Source organism: Paralichthys olivaceus, chromosome 8 (genome assembly GCF_024713975.1).
Source record: "Paralichthys olivaceus isolate ysfri-2021 chromosome 8, ASM2471397v2, whole genome shotgun sequence".
NCBI classification, from domain to species: Eukaryota; Metazoa; Chordata; class Actinopteri; order Pleuronectiformes; family Paralichthyidae; genus Paralichthys; species Paralichthys olivaceus.
In genome coordinates, this window is record NC_091100.1 from 19,198,782 (window position 1) to 19,216,222 (window position 17,441).

Below are 17,441 nucleotides of genomic sequence, written 5' to 3' on the forward strand. Positions count from 1 at the left end.
AGGAACACATTTACTACACAAAACATGTGGAGCCAGTAAAAAGGAAGAGGACAGTGCAGGGCTTTAACAGTAGAAATGTAACTCAGTTCAAGACAAACCAGCTTTGGAACAATGGTGTTTGATTCTGCCTCTTTAATGTAGTCTTTCTGTCAATCACACTAATTCAGAGGTTGATATGCCGAATCAATGCGTACATAACATCTAACATTGATGGGGATAAAAAAAATATACAGAACAATACAAATGACACAATTAGGACGGATTGGTGGCAGATTTTAGGCTTTCATTACCATACTTAAATATTCTTCAGCAAGCTGTTTAAATGAAATAGACTTTCTTGCAGCTAATAACATCACATTCTCCTGTGACAGAAAACACAAAAAAGGGCCTTCATGGTGAGAAACTTTTGAAGATTCAAGATAAAACAGGTCAAGACCCACAATGTCCTTAGAGCACAACAAAAACATATGAAATGTTAACAGAGGGTTGCGAGGAAAACTGTTGACATCAGAGGTTTAAAGCTTGGAATGACCTTAATGTTGAGAAAAAGTTATGGGTCGAAGGCACAATGTTCTTAATGTGCTAAAAATCCCAATGACACACACAGGGAAGGTATTTTATCCATGAGGACCGTAGTGTTATATGATAATAAAAACAGTAAGAAAAAAAAAAAACGTTAAAATGTTGTTCAACCCATACTCAGTCTTTAACAGCATAATACTGTTGGATAAACAAAGATAAGTGCACTAACTAAAGAAGGACACACCATGATTAACATTGTAGCTTCATGTTTTTAGAAAGTAGACATTGAAGACATAAACAGCTTGATGTTTCCCAGCAGCCATCTGCTGCCTAGTGTGTACCAGGATCCCATGATGGCCCACTGGGTCATCACCATTCAACTGCCCAGATAACAAATTGTAAATGCACTTTTGCTCTTCAGTGTGTATATGGATTTGTGTGATTGTAGACTGTAATCCTGTATCACAACATAAGGCTGTAACTGTGAGCAATGTACCCAGAATACACTTGTGCTTGTGTATAAACTGGCAGTGACACCATCAGGTCCACTGTCCAAAAGTCATTCAAGTATGAATAAATGATTTGGCAAAGCAATTTTAACGTGATTTCATGACCAGTCCTGAGTCTGTTTCCTTTCGATGTCTGAATATTATGCATTTTTTTACTCCATGTGTACAAACACTATACTTAAACCTGTAACATGTGTATGTGTGTGTGTGTGTGTGTGTGCCTGCCCCTCTGTGTACTCAGTTCTTCTTCTGGACCCCAGGGCCGCGATTGTTGTTGTTGAACAGGTTGAGCCCTGACCTGCCGTTCCCATTAGCCACTCCGCTGACCGAGACTCCAGGCTGCTGGAGCACCTTGTCCAGTGTGGTTTTCTTAATGGCAGCTGGAGAAATGCGCTCCTGGTCTGCCAGGTACTGCAGCTCTCTGTGACATCATGTCAGGTGTACAGTACAAATGAAGGTTTTAGTATGTATCACGTTTCCATAAAGTTTATCAATGAAAAGCAAGAAGATACCAACAGCCCAGAAAGTTCTGAGTGTTAATATCAGAGTTTATGTGCCATTGGAGTAGGTTCAAGAGAGAATTGTATTGGAATGTATGGTGTAACGTTTAAATAAAGCACATAATTAGAAAATATAGTATTGCTATTATATAAAATGTATAATTTAGCTGTTCTTCATGGGCTTGAAAGCTGAATAGAATAAAAAAATTATCATATTGAGAGCAAAAATCGTACAACAGTTTGGCTAAAACATATTTTTTTAAATTGCTGGATATTTCTCATTATTTCAGATTTTGTAGACAGAAAAGTGTAACCTTGATAGAAAATTGCTGGGGTTATGCAAATTTCAGCACCCAGGAGCAAAGAGATGGAGGCGTTGTACATGTACGATCTGCATTTCTTTTTAGAAGTCTCTCACCGTGTCCTGATGCACGAAGACTCCACTGCGTTGATCAGAAGGCTGCGGAAGCCACCGCTCTCCAGAACATGCAGGGCATGGATGGTGGCGCCCCCTGGTGAGCACACGTTGTCCTTCAGCTGGCCAGGGTGCTGATCCGAGGCCAGTAACATCTTAGCTGCTCCCTGAAATGAAACGCAGGAGATGAGGATTTGTAGGAAGGAAATCTTTCTGTCATCATGATGTCACAGGTGTAATGTAGAACTGCTCAAATCCAAGCAAATGTAAAGATTTGGCAACATGGTGCCAGTCTGTAAACATTACTACTACAGTGCCCTCTGTAAGCATTTCCCACAAATAAGAGGAGACTCGCAGAGCATTCATCTTCAATGTGTAACACAGAAATAGCTGAAAAGAGAGTCTGAAGCAGCTACTACAATTTCAAAAACTGTGCTATTCTAGTTTTTTTTTTTTAAGTCAGAACATCTTTATTTATTCTGTTGCATCAGAATAACATGCAAGCTTAGATATTTTTATGGTTACATAATTTTAATAAATTAAAGTCAGCAGATATGAGACAGAAAAATGTTGGGTACACTGAATGAAGCAATTAAATCCCGATACACAGACTGCCCACGACTCAGGGAGAAACAACATGGCACAACACAGATAAACACACAACCAACCAATAGGGCTTGAGCTCCAAGTCTGACAGCAAGTCTCCTGGGCAGACCCATCTTCACTCCTCCGTCTGCGAGAGCATCCAGGGCCGTGAATGCCTGTAAAAACAAAAATATTTTTCTATTAAAGCAACAATGAGAAGAAAACAAAAAACCGTGAATCTCAAGCTCAATGATGAAAACAGAATAAAACCTGACAGACTCAATTATTTTAATTTCCTCAACCACCTGGTATTTACTGCAGGGTAAAAAGCTAAGATGAGTTGTTAATTAATCAACTAAATCAATCCATACAAAAAAAATTGTGATTTGTAAAATAAAAATATAATTTATTTGATGCTTAGTTATGAAGATCAGTACTCTCATTATGAATTTAATACATTGTGAGTCCACACTCTTCGGTTTGTTTAATTCAGATCACTACTGTCATTGATTTTGACAAAATATTGAATCTAAAGAGTGATAGATAATGAAAACAAATAATTCTTACTTGAGACACTGGGTGTGAACCCAGACAGCTTAAAATAGACATAAATAGTGGCAGCATCTCAGATGAGTAGCATTAGTATAAATAAGTGACTCGCTTCCAAAAAGAGTTTGGAAATATGATGCTAGCTTTACCAGAACGACGATTGATACAAGATTTTAAACGAACTGTGACTGTTGACATGACGTAATCACCAACTGGGCAACATTTCAAAAGGATTACACAGATTACTTCCTCCATGTCAGATCACACAGTTGTAGTCTGTGACACCTTCTCTGATTCAGGGTGGATCTGCTAACCTCACATACTTTTCTGACAAGCACAGAACAATCAGTCACTCACGTAGGCTGGTCCGCTGCCACTCAGACCGGTGACGGCATCGATGAGGTCCTCCTCCACCTCAGTGCAGAATCCTACACTGGCCATCAGCTGCTCCAGTAACTTGCCATCCTCAACCTAAGAGGCGGAGGAAAACATGCTGATAATCAAGATTAAAAACAACACTTCCTGTGCAGCTTTCTTTATCTCTTAAGTTTATTTGAAGTGCAGGCAAACAATGGCACATGTCATATAACACAGTATGGTGTGAGTAAAGACTGATATCCTAAAAAACATAAATAACTACTTTCTATTAATGCATTCATAAATTATTTGACTCATCAAGTGCTTCCATCTCTGTTACCTCTGCATGTGTCCCGGTGGCGTACACGGTGGCTCCCTCTTTCACCACCACCGGAGTATTTGTCATACACCTCATGACTTTAGGAGTTGAGCGATACTGAAGCAGTTTCTGTTAAAATTACAACAATGGAAACAGAGGATAGGTATTTAGAACAGACAGGATGAAAAACTATTTCTACTTCCGGATTAATGACAAAACAACTTCACTAAAAATAACTTGAGACAGAAAACAAATAAGAAGGTGGAGTGTCCAAGAAGCCTGAGCGGATTACAGAGCAGCGAGAGAGAGAAATGGTGAAGGAGGCAGACCTTCTCTATGGAGCTGATGGTGACACCTGCAGCACAGGACACGATGAGGTGACGGTCCTCGATGTCTGGCCCAATCTCATCCAGAACGAAGGGGATGATGTGAGGTTTCACAGCCAGGAAAAGCACGTCGCTCTTATTGACGGCCTCTTTGTTGCTCGTTGTCAGGTTCACCCCCATTTTCTGCAGAAGAAGAAGAACATTGGGGGGAATTGGTGATGGGGAAGTGAGGGGATGTTAAAAGGCACTGAAAAAATAAACTGGTGTTAATACAGCTGCATGCACAAATAATAACCTCCTACACAAGGCCCTCAATCACACACCACCACTTTTCATTTTTAGACACCACCCTACAGCCATGCAGAAACTTGTCCTCTCACCCTCAGCCCTGCGACTGTGGGCAGGTCTGTATCTGGAGAGCTGGCTGTAATCCTGTGTGTAGCAATCACACCTGTAGAGGAAGTGGAGAGTGAGAAAGGAGAAGTAAACTGAGATGGGAAATAACACGTGTCCTGATCCCAAACAGGAAGGTTCACATGTTGCACCAGTAAAGTTAATAGTACAGGTAAAAGACTATAAAGGAAATAAACAATTCAAATAAGTAACATGAACATTTAGTCAGATCATAAACATGATTTCAGAATTGTGGAAGTTTATATATTTGGGAATCATGGGTCTACGGGTGCAGCTCTATATGCCTTGTTTTGCATTTTTCTAGAGCCTGAGAGATTCATCAGTCACCTGAATCAATAAGAGCCTTTCACAGATATATCTGTGTTTATGTTTGCTGATATGAATACTTATCTTACAGAAAAAACTATAGTAAATATGCAAACTTATATTTACATTTTAATGTAAAAGAAAAATAAACAATTCTTAATTCAAGTCTATGTATTTGTTTTCATATTAAGTTATTTTTAATAGTTTATAGTTAAACTAAAATATCAAGCCTCGGCTCCATTTGTTTTGCAATAAGGGTTTTAAACTAAAGCTTAATCATTGGCAAATAAAAACAAAAGTACGTATCTATCTATATATATATATATATATCGACAACATTTCTACACAATATGGGTATTGATATAAGCTGTAATTGACAAGTGTTCTCCTGGTCAAACATGGCTGATGTAAGGTAATAGTTTCAGTGCATGGTGGAGCTTGCATAATAAAGACAGTAACCTCACCTGCAGCTGTGAACCCTTTCACCAGGGCATGGGCCAGCTGGCCTGCTCCAATGAATCCAACACTCATCCTGTCAGATGTGCTGGCGTCTCTGTCCTGCAAATCAAAGAAGCTGGTAGTGACAGTCATGTACTTCAGTAGCCTGGACTTACTTGTGTATCCAGCTCTGACTTGTTAAAAGCACACAGACAGACTTTGTGGAGGAAAATCCTGCAGTAGGTCCAGAGAGAGTGGAGGATGATGAAACACCCTGGAAACCCTGGTGGAACCACTGCTTTATGATAGTGGTCAGCTCAGTCTGTTTCAGTGGGAGACTCCATTAAATGTCACTTAGGAACATGACAGCTTTGTTTCCCATCTGAGTGAGAAGCTGAGCTTGTACCTTAACTAACCAACACTACCAGAGTATTATTTCAGTCAGTGCTGGTTTCCCATTGTTAGTGTCTTCAGAGTGATAACTAGCTCAGTCCGATGAATCTGGATGTTAGCACAGTGTAGCTAGCTAACCTCCACCTGTCCTGGGCTAGCGGCTGTGCTAGCTAGCCGCTGTGCTAGCTGATAAAAGCGACACAATAACATTACACGGTGGTCGTTACCTTTCCCTGGATGTTTCAGTGGAGCTCACGGATGTTACCCGTCGACGTGACCGTTACCTCCCGAGGGCAGACACACGAAACCTCCACCATGAAACACTTCGGTGTCAACGTGGCTTCCTCTGTCCCCGCGGCACTCTTTCACTTGCAACGAGCAGCGACACTGGCCAATCACGGCAGGGGCAGCCTGAGCGTCTGACCAATGAAGAACTAGATTGTAGAATCAGGGCGGGTCTTACAGGTTGCATCAGTTGTGTGGGATCATGCAGGCAGATCAGATCAGAAGAGTTAGGTAAGTCATGTTGATACAACATCTATTCATCCCACATCTGACTGAGTCAACACGGACTGGTCCGAGCGACTGGAGTCAGCAGACAGCCAGATGCTGTTGATCCACCTAGGAACACCGCCTGAGTCATGGCTGCAAGGACGAGTTTAAATATTATATCAAGATAAAAAAGTTCTGTATTGATGATTATCACAATCCAGTTCTCGTCATTATTTATCACAAGTTGTTAAACTCTTCTTTTTAAATTAGATTAGATGAACTTTATTGATCCCAGTTGGGAAACTGTTATGTCACAGCCGCAGGTCAAGGACATGAGCAAGAACACAAAGAGGCAAGGTGCAAAATTGCAGTACTTGTTTGACATGACTAAAATAATTAATATGACTGTATGTTGTAAAATGAGCATGAATATAATATGAGCAAAAGAAATCAATAAATTGACAGTTATTGCAGCAGTAATTACTAGTAAGTACTATCAGAGGTGGGAATTGTACGGTCTTATTGCTGTGGGCTGGAAAGACTTGTATAAATAGTTTAACCTTCTACACACACTGATTACATACAAATGTGTATCGTTTTATGTTCACATGATACGTAGAGATACACAAAATCATGAGGATATCCAACATGTAAGCATATGAAGCAAGATTTTCTGAATGAGTAACCCACAGTATTTGCTGGTAATCAATAATCTACCAGGTAATCAATCATGGTAAATACATCGTCAAAGAGGGGATGGATCAGGTGAAGTGTGAATACTCTGTGGGCCATCTTTTTCAGTATATTTACTCAATACTGTACATCATTATATCTGAGTACTGTTTTGGTGTATTTTATTTCCATTTGATGCTCATTTAAACTTCAATAGTCCACTAAGAGGAGCATTTAATATTTTTTACTCCATGCAACTGCAAAACACACAACTGGTTTATGAAACATACATACAACATACAAATTGAAAAAGGAGCTACAATTTCTTAATGACTCAATAATAATCAAAGGGAATAATAGCAGCTCATTACCAATCTACTCAAATAGTACTTAATTTTTCTTTACTATGTGCTAAGAGAACTACCTGATGAAGATTCAAGGACAAGACTTTACAACAGACACATCATATGAATATTCTCCATGTTACACTTGTCTCCATGCCTCATGCTTTAGCGTTATGCCAAAATATTATTTTGAAAGTGCAGAATAATAGGGTAATAACAGGCTTTCAGCACTTACCTCTTTATATGATGTTGGTTATATTTTGCCTTGAAAATCATGTAAAGACAAGCAGCCACAATATTAGTATTTATTAATTTTTATATTGATACAGGTGCAGTTTTTATGATACATCATAAGTCTTCTCGAGGCTTCGCACATAAAAACATCATATTACATTTTCACATCCCTACAAACTAAATCATCCACATGAATAACCCAAGTCCAGGCTCCGAGCTGATCATTGAGAATGCAAATACACTGATATTCAAACCTGAATCCCAAAAACATTTCATGGAACCAGAAAAGCCTGAATTTGAATGAAGGATTGTTATTCTAACAGGAGACTGTAGACGAATACTTCTTCCTCTCCCCCTTAGATTTGACAGAATCTGAAATAAAGCAGACTTGGACCCTAGATACACTAATGAGTCATGGCATTTGAATACAGGTTAGCCTCCTATCCCTGAAGCAATTCAATATATATTCTGAAAATCTGCCCTGGACCCGTCTTGCTGCTTTTAATGCTAAAATCTGCCCTCTGCATGTTTTAATAGAAGCGATCCTCTTGTCCATCCGTCTGCCTCTTCCTTTCATGTGTCTCAGCCATTCCAGACTAAATTTACACCACAGTATAGGTACTATATGTCTCCTCTGAGGGGCCACATTCCATTTATCTTCTCACAGTGCGGCAGGACCGCCGGAGGGATGCTGATCCTCCTGTCTATATTTAGATAGAATGCATGGCCTGAGGTTGTGCTTCAGCAGCGTCAGCTGTGAGGATACTGCTCCTCTTTGGTTAGCTGGACAAATTGATACATATCATCAGTTAGCTCCCTACAGGTGTATATGCAAACACCTTAAAATCAACATTTACTTTGCCAGGATTTCTAATTGTTGGATTCTGTGATAGATCAATTTAACATTCTTATGTGTGAATGCTGATTCTCTGCACTGCAAGTATGTAATTGAGGTGGATAAGCCTAAAAACTGTGGTATAATCTCTTCTGTGTTCATTCTGACAAAATGACCCTAGTGATTTAGGGTTATTATTATCTCAGCTCCAGCCAGAGACTTTTTTCTTTAATAGAATGTTAATATCAGTTCATTATTTTACAGAAAGTTTACAATTAGTTCAAAGTGGAAGTATGGAGAATGAAAGTTGCAAGTTGTTTTTCAGAAGAGGGACATCTAATCAAGGATGCAGTTGCATTATGGGAATTTTAGCATCCAGGGTTTTTGGGGCTAGACTCAAACAAGAAATTTCAAGTCAGGAAATATCAGTGACTCCTGATTTAATTCAGACTATTTTAGAATCTGTCCCCCATCTTATGAAAGTGCATCACAAAATATCTGGAACAGTCCCATAAAATCTAAAAAAGTAAAAACTAGAATGTCACTCAGAGCGTACATACCAAGGTCCAACAGTTTTATCATGATCCATGGTTTAATCACTTTGTTAAAGAAAGTAGACAAAAATATTCCTAAATCACCAAGTTTCGTACATAGTTTCGTGATAATCCCTCCAGTAGTTTTTGTGAAATCCAGTTGACGAACACACACACACACACACACAGACAAACAAACAAACGCTGATGAAAACATAACCTCCTTGGTGGAGTTAATCATTTCACACATTTCAAATCTTCCACTTCTCCTTCAATCAATATAAACTTTTGAATTCCCCAAAACGACACAAAGGACATGACGCTAGTATCGTCACACTGTAGCCTTTCCCATGTTGCTTCTGTGTTTGGAATAATTACCCACAAAACTGTTCTTCAAACCTAATCTCAAACAAGCTGGAAATGTCGTGATGTATCCCTGCAGCTCTGCCTACACACACACACACAGTCAATTTACCACCGCCTGCCTCTGTTCTATCACTCAGTTTGGGCATGTGTGCTGAGGCGTGACAACACTCATTCCCTCTCTTTCTTTTTTTGACAATTGACAAAACCCCGAGAGGTTTATTAAAAATACCAGAACTCACAAATCTGTGTTTTGCTCTTTTTTTCTTCTTCTGTTTCTTTTGGGCACACAGCGACAGGCAGATCTTGCTGAAGCGTTCACAACAATTTGTTGCTGGCAGTGATTACGGCCCAGAGCTGTGTTTTTGTGTCTTGGTGTGAAAGAACGAGAAAGTGCTCGAGAAAATCCAAGAGAGAGAAAAAAAGCAGTATTGCGAAGTGAGAGAAGATGTGCATATTTAATATCCCAGACAGACAGAAAATCTCTCCTGAGTGTTGGTACGTCTCCCGCCTGCAGTCTGAGACAAGAGTGGCAAAGAAGGAATACAAAAGAAAGGGCAGAAAAGAAGTTAAGGCTTCCAGCGTAGTGTCAGCCTTCAATGTCATGTCAAAGCCAAAACTAATAAAGGATTTCCCACAGTATTTCACAACATCTCAAAAATCCCAAAGCATTCGGAGAGAAGCTGTACATTAAGTCATATACTTCTGTATCTCCATCCTCAGTTCGGCAGGTGTGCAGCAGAGAGTGATGATGAAATGAACTAAATCAATCAAAGAACACATCGTTTCTTGACAGAGTCTTTACTCCACAACCATGTCGAGGGAACCAGAAGGTAGAAGAAGCCAGAACTCTGAGCAGGAGGTCACAGGAGGAGACGTGTTGACTCCTCACCTTTTTGATGGTTCACTGGCGTCCACCAACATGGTAGCTAAGTACCATCAGGTTGCCAGGCTGCTCCTCTCTGTACTTTGACCCTCTAATGGAAATGTTTCTGCTTCCTTTTCATTAGGCAATTAAGCTTTATGGTATATGTGTTTGGGGAAAAACTAATTGTAAGCAATATAATTGAGTTTTGTTCTAAATCTATTCTTTCAGTTTTTTCTTTTTTTTCCCACACAAGTGTGAAACATGGAGAAGACACACAGCAATGACCCAAGTCTGAACCATGCAGGCACTCATAGACACATTAACCTTTCACAGCTACAACAGGCAAATGGAGAAATAATCAAAAGTGAGATCGATGCTTGACATCTACTCAAACTGTGTAAAATTACATTAAATGAAAATGTCCATCTCCAGATCATAGAAAAACATTCAAAAGACCAGTTTGAGCAAAATCCAGAAATAGATCAAAGAATTTATTTGAGAAACGAATTAATATTAAACTAAATATTCCAACCAACGTTTTATACAATTTCCCCCTGGGATCAATAAAGTAGCTGAGTCTGTACATAAAGCAGCACCAGTACTGCTTTATGTACAGACACTTCTTACAAGATGCAAACCCAGTAGGGCTGGCATTGATCCGAATCCTCTGGGACCAGAGATGTCTCACACAACATTTAACAAAGCAAGAGTCAAGAGATGTGAGGGGAAGCTGACATCAGCAACATGTGCCATTGGAGATTAGTCAGGACAGAGAGCCAGCCGTCCCCCGTCCCTCCACATCCCCCCCAGCGGGAGGATCAGGAGGGAAACGGTTGTGATGGACACCTGTCGCAGCTCATCACTGTCAGTTCATACACCGTGGGATGCGTGTGTGTGTGGAAACGCAGCTATGTTTAAGACAGAGGCCCACAGGGAGTGAGAAGTAAAATGAGTGCCAGACAGGGAACAGCTGCTAAATGGGGATCTGCAGAGGAGCATGGAGTGCACAGGCCCTGATGGAACTACAGATTGCTCTGTGGCAACACTGTCCACCACTTTCAGCAGTAGATTTATCTGGGCTCTGTCAAATTGCACTGCTGAAATGTCAGTGAGACAGAAGAGTAAGGAAAAAACACACCCCTCATCCAGCATCAGGTTCGGCTGAGGAAAATGAGAAAAAAAGGTTGTGCGCAGTCACATTTGTGCAAACATCAGTTTAATTTACAAGCTTTCAGTCAGAGACCCTCTTCAAGGCATGAACATCATTCACTCTGAAGAATAGTACAGGAGGAGCGGTGCCGCACGCCAGCCTGTCCTGTCTTTCAAAAGAAATGGTTCTGCAGGATTTATCCGAGGATTCATTTGTTTCCGAAACCAACAGACACGCACAAGAAGTAAAAAACATTACGTCAAAAGCACAAAGTTAATTTTTGCTGCAAAAATCACCAACAGTTTGTATTAATCCACTTCTAAACCACTGCTCATCTGCTCTTTCTCTATGTTCATTGTATTGTATTTACTTAATAATTAACAAAAACTGTGACAATGGCTGAAATCACGCACAGTGACGTCCTCGTGGTCTTAACACAGATTTGGATACGAGAGGAGCCACCTGGTGTTGGATTTGCTGCTGAGCACTGAGATGGTTTGGTAGACGTATGCTGTGGCACAGTGGCTTCCCAAGGACTTAATATATTACATCCACAGCACTCAGAGACATGACAGGGGAACACATTGATCCTGGATTAGAGAGATGACCAGAGATCAAAGCTGAGAGGAGTGGAGGATTGAGAGGAACAGGAGGAGGAGGAGGAGGTGACTGAATTAAAAAAGAGAGGGAGACAAATCGTCATGGGGGGAAAGAGAACAAAGATAGACTGAGCGGATCAGATCTCCTCCTGTTTTATTTCTAGTGGCAGCCAAAGAGGCCTCTGTCTCTCCTTCTTTACCCACAGAGGGTGCAGGGATAATGGGATAGAAAGTCACACTGTCTCACAAATTAATGATGGAGGACTCGTCTGATGATGCATTTGTTCCTGCACTTTAATTGACCAGACTCGTGTCCCCAACCTGAACCTGGTGAAGAAAGTAATCATAAGAAAAAGGAAGCATATTCAAGACACAATGTGAACTAACTGTAGCATGCACATTCTGCAGAAGGCCTGTTATTTCAGGGGTTTCAGAGCTGGGTGAGGTGATGGCTTGAAAATGATCATCGCCTGATAGACGAGGTAGAAAGATACAATTATAAATGAAGATTGTTTCACTCAGGAAAGCATGAACCCAACTTTAACATACACTGTGTATTGTCTGTGTTTCAACATGTCAGTACTTGTATCTGTAAATATACCCCAGCTAGTGGCAGTCATGAATGTGAAGGAATGATGCAACACCTTCTAACACATGGACACTATTTCAATGTTTATTCTTCAAGGACAATGATTTTTCATGTGATGTTGGACAGGTCTGCTGGACATTTCAAGTTTTGATGCTCATATCCTCATAGCCAGGTGTTTTGTTTTTTATTTTGTCTTCTGTGTGGAGTTGCTTGCATTTCTTCTTTATTCTATATTGTGGGAGATTGTGTTTTTGTGGAAATATAAAAAGTAAGACTAAAACTTAAGTCATAGTTAAGAAGTAGAAGAGCACATACCTACTACCAAACTGATGTTAGATCAGATACATAAACCATATACAACAGGGAAAGAAGTCCTTTATGTGTCTCCTTAAAGGAATCCACTGAATAAGTAAATGCTTCCTGGCCCATACCACACCCTCCACCACGTTTAAATAAAATCAGTTCAGCAGTTTTTACGTAGGAGTCAGACAAACACCTATGAAAACATAACCTCTTGCAGAAGTCATTACATTTAAAAATCTCAACCTGTCTCCACACAGATTCCATAATTATAATATAACAACAGTTATGTGTCACAGACAAACAAAATGAATGGAACTGCTCTCATGTCCACAGACTCAACAGATCCACATAAACCTTGAGCAGAACGCCGCTGATCTGAGTTTATTATTCAAAGCTGCTTAATTCTCCTCTGTGTTCACCAGCCAACTCATTCTGTTTGGTGACTTTCAGGTTTTGCACAGTTGATTATGAAAGATCATTTTCAACAGACACAGCTACAACTTGAAGTGAAACAATTATGTTGGTGTGAGTCTGTGTGTTGCAACTGCACAACGAGCCGCAAGAAGCTGCAGTGTCTGGTGATAACTCTCTTTAAGGTTGTGACACCATGACAGTCATTTGACTCACAGATCATATAAAATATATTGACTAGAGCAGCATTTTATGTCAATAAATTAACAGCTTATTTAAGTGTAAATCATTTTGTGTGACAATACACAAGACTAGAATACACAAAAACTACAGATCTGTTTTAACTGCCAGTGTAAATACAGGAAATGGAAGATAAATGGAATTTTTTTTACATCAGACCTGTTGGTTAAAGACATGTCAGGTCATATCAATCATATTCTGTGAGCGCGGGCAAACATTCCTGGGTCACACTGACCATGATCAAATTGTGCAATTGTGAGTATTGACTTAAAATCTAAAACTTTAGGTCGTTCAGCATGAGAGAGCTGTCTGATGTTTGGAATAGTTTGTATTTTTTATCATAGACTGACAGTAACAATTTGTAGAGAGGCTTTAAAAATGTCAGCCTCTTATAAATGCTGTCTCACAGCTCCAGTATGAGTGCAGACAGTTCATGTTTATTTTTGGCAGCCTGGGTAATGTCTGTAAATCGCTGGTGGGGGGGTTTGCAGATGCCACAGATGCCTATATCAGATTTGCTGCCAATGTTCAAGACTTCTACATAATATTTAGAATGTAAATATAGTATGAATAGCAATTAAATGTGTGTTACGCCACAGGTCAAGAGCACAGGAAGTGTCTGGTTTTATGAGGATTGGGCCCTGGCTGTTCTGCGGAGAGTGGTGGTTCTCCATGAATTTCTCAGAGGGCAGAAGGGGTCAGTCAGCAGGATGGGGTGTCTCCTCAGTGGGGTGTGGCAGAGGGGGTCGTACTGGCACAACTCATTGTTCACATTCCACAGTACATTCAGATTTAATTTGGGGTGTCTGGATGCCTCAGTGGTCCCACGTGCAGCACCAGCCATGTGCAGGGCCTCATATCCATTCCTCCCCCTCAATCGTTTCTGTTTCTGTTTCTGCATTTGTAAAATCATAAACTAAAACTAAAGGAATAACTTAAACTTGTTGAGCCAGTGATGGAAAATGAAAGTGGTGCTACGCCCGTGAGATAGTGGGCACATGTGAGGAGACAAATCGTATCCTCTGGGAGTAGATCAGGTCCACCAGGTACAGAACAAAGTTGACGAAAGAAAACACCGCCACCACGACCTTGCTGTCCCACGGACACTTCCCCCGAGGACATGACGACGGTCTCCACGGGGACCCGTATTTCATGTCAAAGCAGAACACTGGCCACACCACTGATGCACTCAGGTAGAGTAGAACTTCCAGGAGGGTGCACACTACTGTAAAGCGGTCAAAGGGCATGCAGCGCACAGCTTTGGTCCGACCACACACGGTCATCATGACCACCAGAGCAGTCAGAGCGAAACAGAAAGCGTAGACGACCACGCAGTAGATTGTAGCAGCGTAACGTGAGTACTCGCTCCCGTTGGCCAGAGCTCCGAAGATAATGCAGGCAACGAAGCCCTGCACGACTTTGAGGAGGCCAGAGACGGTGGCCATGTAGCCCACAACAGCCTGGCCCGGCCTGGCTCGGCACAGAGCCACCTCGGCCCCATAGGCCAGAGTGGCCAAGATGGAGCAGACGGTGACGGCGATGCGGAAATCTCGGACATTGCAGCCGGCGTAGGGACACTCGATTCGAACAAAGAAGAGAGGGTAGACCACGGAAGCTGTAACATACCTGCAGGAGGAGACAGAAAAATATGACGTCATCAAATATAAATAATGTCATCAAACCAGAGGAAAGAAATGACTGTACTGTTCGTATAACAAGAATGATTACACAGCAGCTTTAATACATTTCTGGACAGAGTGGGATAAAGTTGCCTCTATTTGAAAATAAACAACCAATGAAAATATGGTAATAACAGCTTTTTTTCAGGGTATTGCTCAAACTCAGGTACGATTTTCAAAAACATTCTACACTGAATCAGGTTGTTCCTCAGTACCACAATATAAAATGTGAAACATTGGTCTTACTTAAAAAACAAAAAAATAAAAAAATAATTGCCTAAGATAAGGTGGGTAAATATGATCCTAATCTGACACGTTGATCCAACTGGCAAGTGAAATGAACTTATTCTTTTGAGTAAAACAAGTCAGTCTTACTTAACTAAATGGTAAGTCAGTAACAAAGACAATGTCTTAAAACACAAGACTTACTGCTTCTTGTCTCTTAGCTCTTAACTTCCTGGTATTGTTGGCTGCTGCATTTTTTCCTTCTTCTCAAGTCAAATGTTGTATTTGACTTGTTTTCGGTGATGATTTTATGGCATCTTCACTTGAATTTATTATTTCATTATATTATGACATTGTTCAGTGGTCTTATTCTTCAGACTCTTATTTCCTCTCACGTTTTACTTAGAGTGATTGATTTCCATCCATTTTTTCCATTACGTTTTTACAACTATTTTTAATGTTTAATTTATATCTTCATGTCTTTTATATTAATTAACTGTTTTAAAGAATTTTGAGCTTCATCAAATAATAATATTTTGCTCTTACAGTGCACGTGAAATAAACAACTCCTACTGCACTGACAAAAAGTTTGGTTTGTAAAAGAAAATAGAAGTTTTAAGGGAAAAGTGTAACTGCCTTCACCTAACTTTTCTGCAAATACAACCTCAAAGACATGTACAGGCACCCTGACTTACACCTGAACACATGACTTACATGAGCGTGGCGAACGCCGCACACGTGACCGTCAGGTTGTCCCAGGATATGGGGAGGCAGCTGTGGAGACGGGTAGCATCCAGAAAGAACACCACGACCGTCATGGCGAAGCAGAAGCACCACGCCGCCATGCAGAACACACCGTGTGACCCGCTGTAGCCGGCACTGTGGGTTACCATGGCGATCACAGCACAGCCCAATGCCAACTGGCAGAGGCGGGCAGCACCCAGAGGTGAGCAGAGGGCCTTCTTGTTGAGGTACGGACCACCCAGTGAATCCATGGTCAGGTGGGTGCAGGAGAAATCAAGGGGTCAAGATTTAAGAGGTGAGTCCTTCAAGGCCTCAGAGAGCTGTGGGTCTGCAGTAGCACAACAGAGGATGGAGGTTAGAGTCCAACCAGCCCTGGTTCCCCTCACCCCACAAAGAAGCTTCTCTCTCTACTTCAGCCTCTGTGTGATCTCCTCAAGTTGAAGATGAAGTCACATCACTGTTATAGTCCTGGAACATAAATCAATAATCTTCTCCAGTCATAAATGAATGACTCAGCTTTGCTCAAACTGTGTAGAAGCTTCCAGTCCGATATGTGGTGGGTGGGCACCGAGGTCGCTGGTGCGCTGTAATGCCGTCGCTCTGGCAGGGTCACCCTCCTATCGCTCTGTTGGGTTTACTCACCTTGTGGGGACTCTCAGATACTCTATTTATGTGTTGTTGATTCAGAGCGAAGAATGTGAAAGGCAGGGGAAGAGAAATCTCTGGTTGTGATGTGTGAAAACTCAAGCGGTCCCATCGTCCACAAATACCCACACTTAGCACTGTGCACCCAGCAATCCACATTAGACGTGTGGAAACTCCAGTCCCATTCTAGCTAATAAGAAGTTGTAGATCCTCTTTAAGTCCAGGATGTTTGTCCAGAAGTTGTCGGTCGAGTAGAGTTCTCCAAACACCTCCTACAAAGCCACATCAGAACCTGCTCTTCTCCAACGGGTCCAGGCTCAGGATCACCTCGTGAATCTTCATTCGTCCAAATATTTCGGACACGTGTGAGCTCAAGACGCCATCGGCCGTCCTCTGATATCAACTCTCATCCTTGGACTTTCTCCCTCTCTCACACACTCTTTTTCACATACTTTCACTGTCCCTCTCTGTGCTGTGAAGTGGGGGTTCGTCCTCTCAGTCAGACCAGAATGGAAGTTATGTAGGGTTGGGCCCTCACACGCATGCTGGAGTGAGGGGTGGGGAGTGACAGCGTGCAGACATATATACATACCCTGTGGAATGAGGTGAGATGTCTGACCCGCGTCCTTTCAAGAAAATGTGTTAGTACATACAGACATACATTCGGATCAATAATAGATAATGAGGTTACACTTATGGGTAATATAGATATATTTGACTCCTGGAAGAGTAGAGGTGACGTCACCAGAGAGATATTGATGTGTACAATAATAACTGAAACAAGCTTTTTTTGTTTTTTCAAAGTAGCATTAAACTGCTACCTCCACATACTCAAAAAAACATTTAGCCTAATATTTAAATGTTCAGTGGGTAAGATTTAAT

At 41.1% G+C, this 17,441-nt stretch overlaps 2 protein-coding genes across 2 annotated transcripts; both read right to left on the minus strand.

Annotated features, from left to right (window-relative positions):
* Nucleotides 1-117: 117 nt before the first annotated feature.
* Nucleotides 118-6,061, minus strand: pycr1b (pyrroline-5-carboxylate reductase 1b). Its single transcript, XM_020084400.2, has 9 exons — nucleotides 5,861-6,061; nucleotides 5,267-5,360; nucleotides 4,463-4,533; nucleotides 4,086-4,265; nucleotides 3,778-3,885; nucleotides 3,438-3,551; nucleotides 2,615-2,707; nucleotides 1,950-2,113; nucleotides 118-1,452 (listed from the first exon to the last, which is right to left on the minus strand). The coding sequence occupies exons 2-9, from the start codon at nucleotides 5,331-5,333 to the stop codon at nucleotides 1,269-1,271; spliced, it is 981 nt and encodes a 326-aa protein (XP_019939959.1). The 5' UTR covers nucleotides 5,334-5,360; nucleotides 5,861-6,061; the 3' UTR covers nucleotides 118-1,268.
* Nucleotides 6,062-12,382: 6,321 nt separating this feature from the next.
* Nucleotides 12,383-17,131, minus strand: LOC109627480 (myeloid-associated differentiation marker-like protein 2). The gene is made up of 2 exons (XM_020084010.2): nucleotides 15,885-17,131; nucleotides 12,383-14,892 (listed from the first exon to the last, which is right to left on the minus strand). The coding sequence occupies exons 1-2, from the start codon at nucleotides 16,163-16,165 to the stop codon at nucleotides 14,241-14,243; spliced, it is 933 nt and encodes a 310-aa protein (XP_019939569.2). The 5' UTR covers nucleotides 16,166-17,131; the 3' UTR covers nucleotides 12,383-14,240.
* Nucleotides 17,132-17,441: the final 310 nt, after the last annotated feature.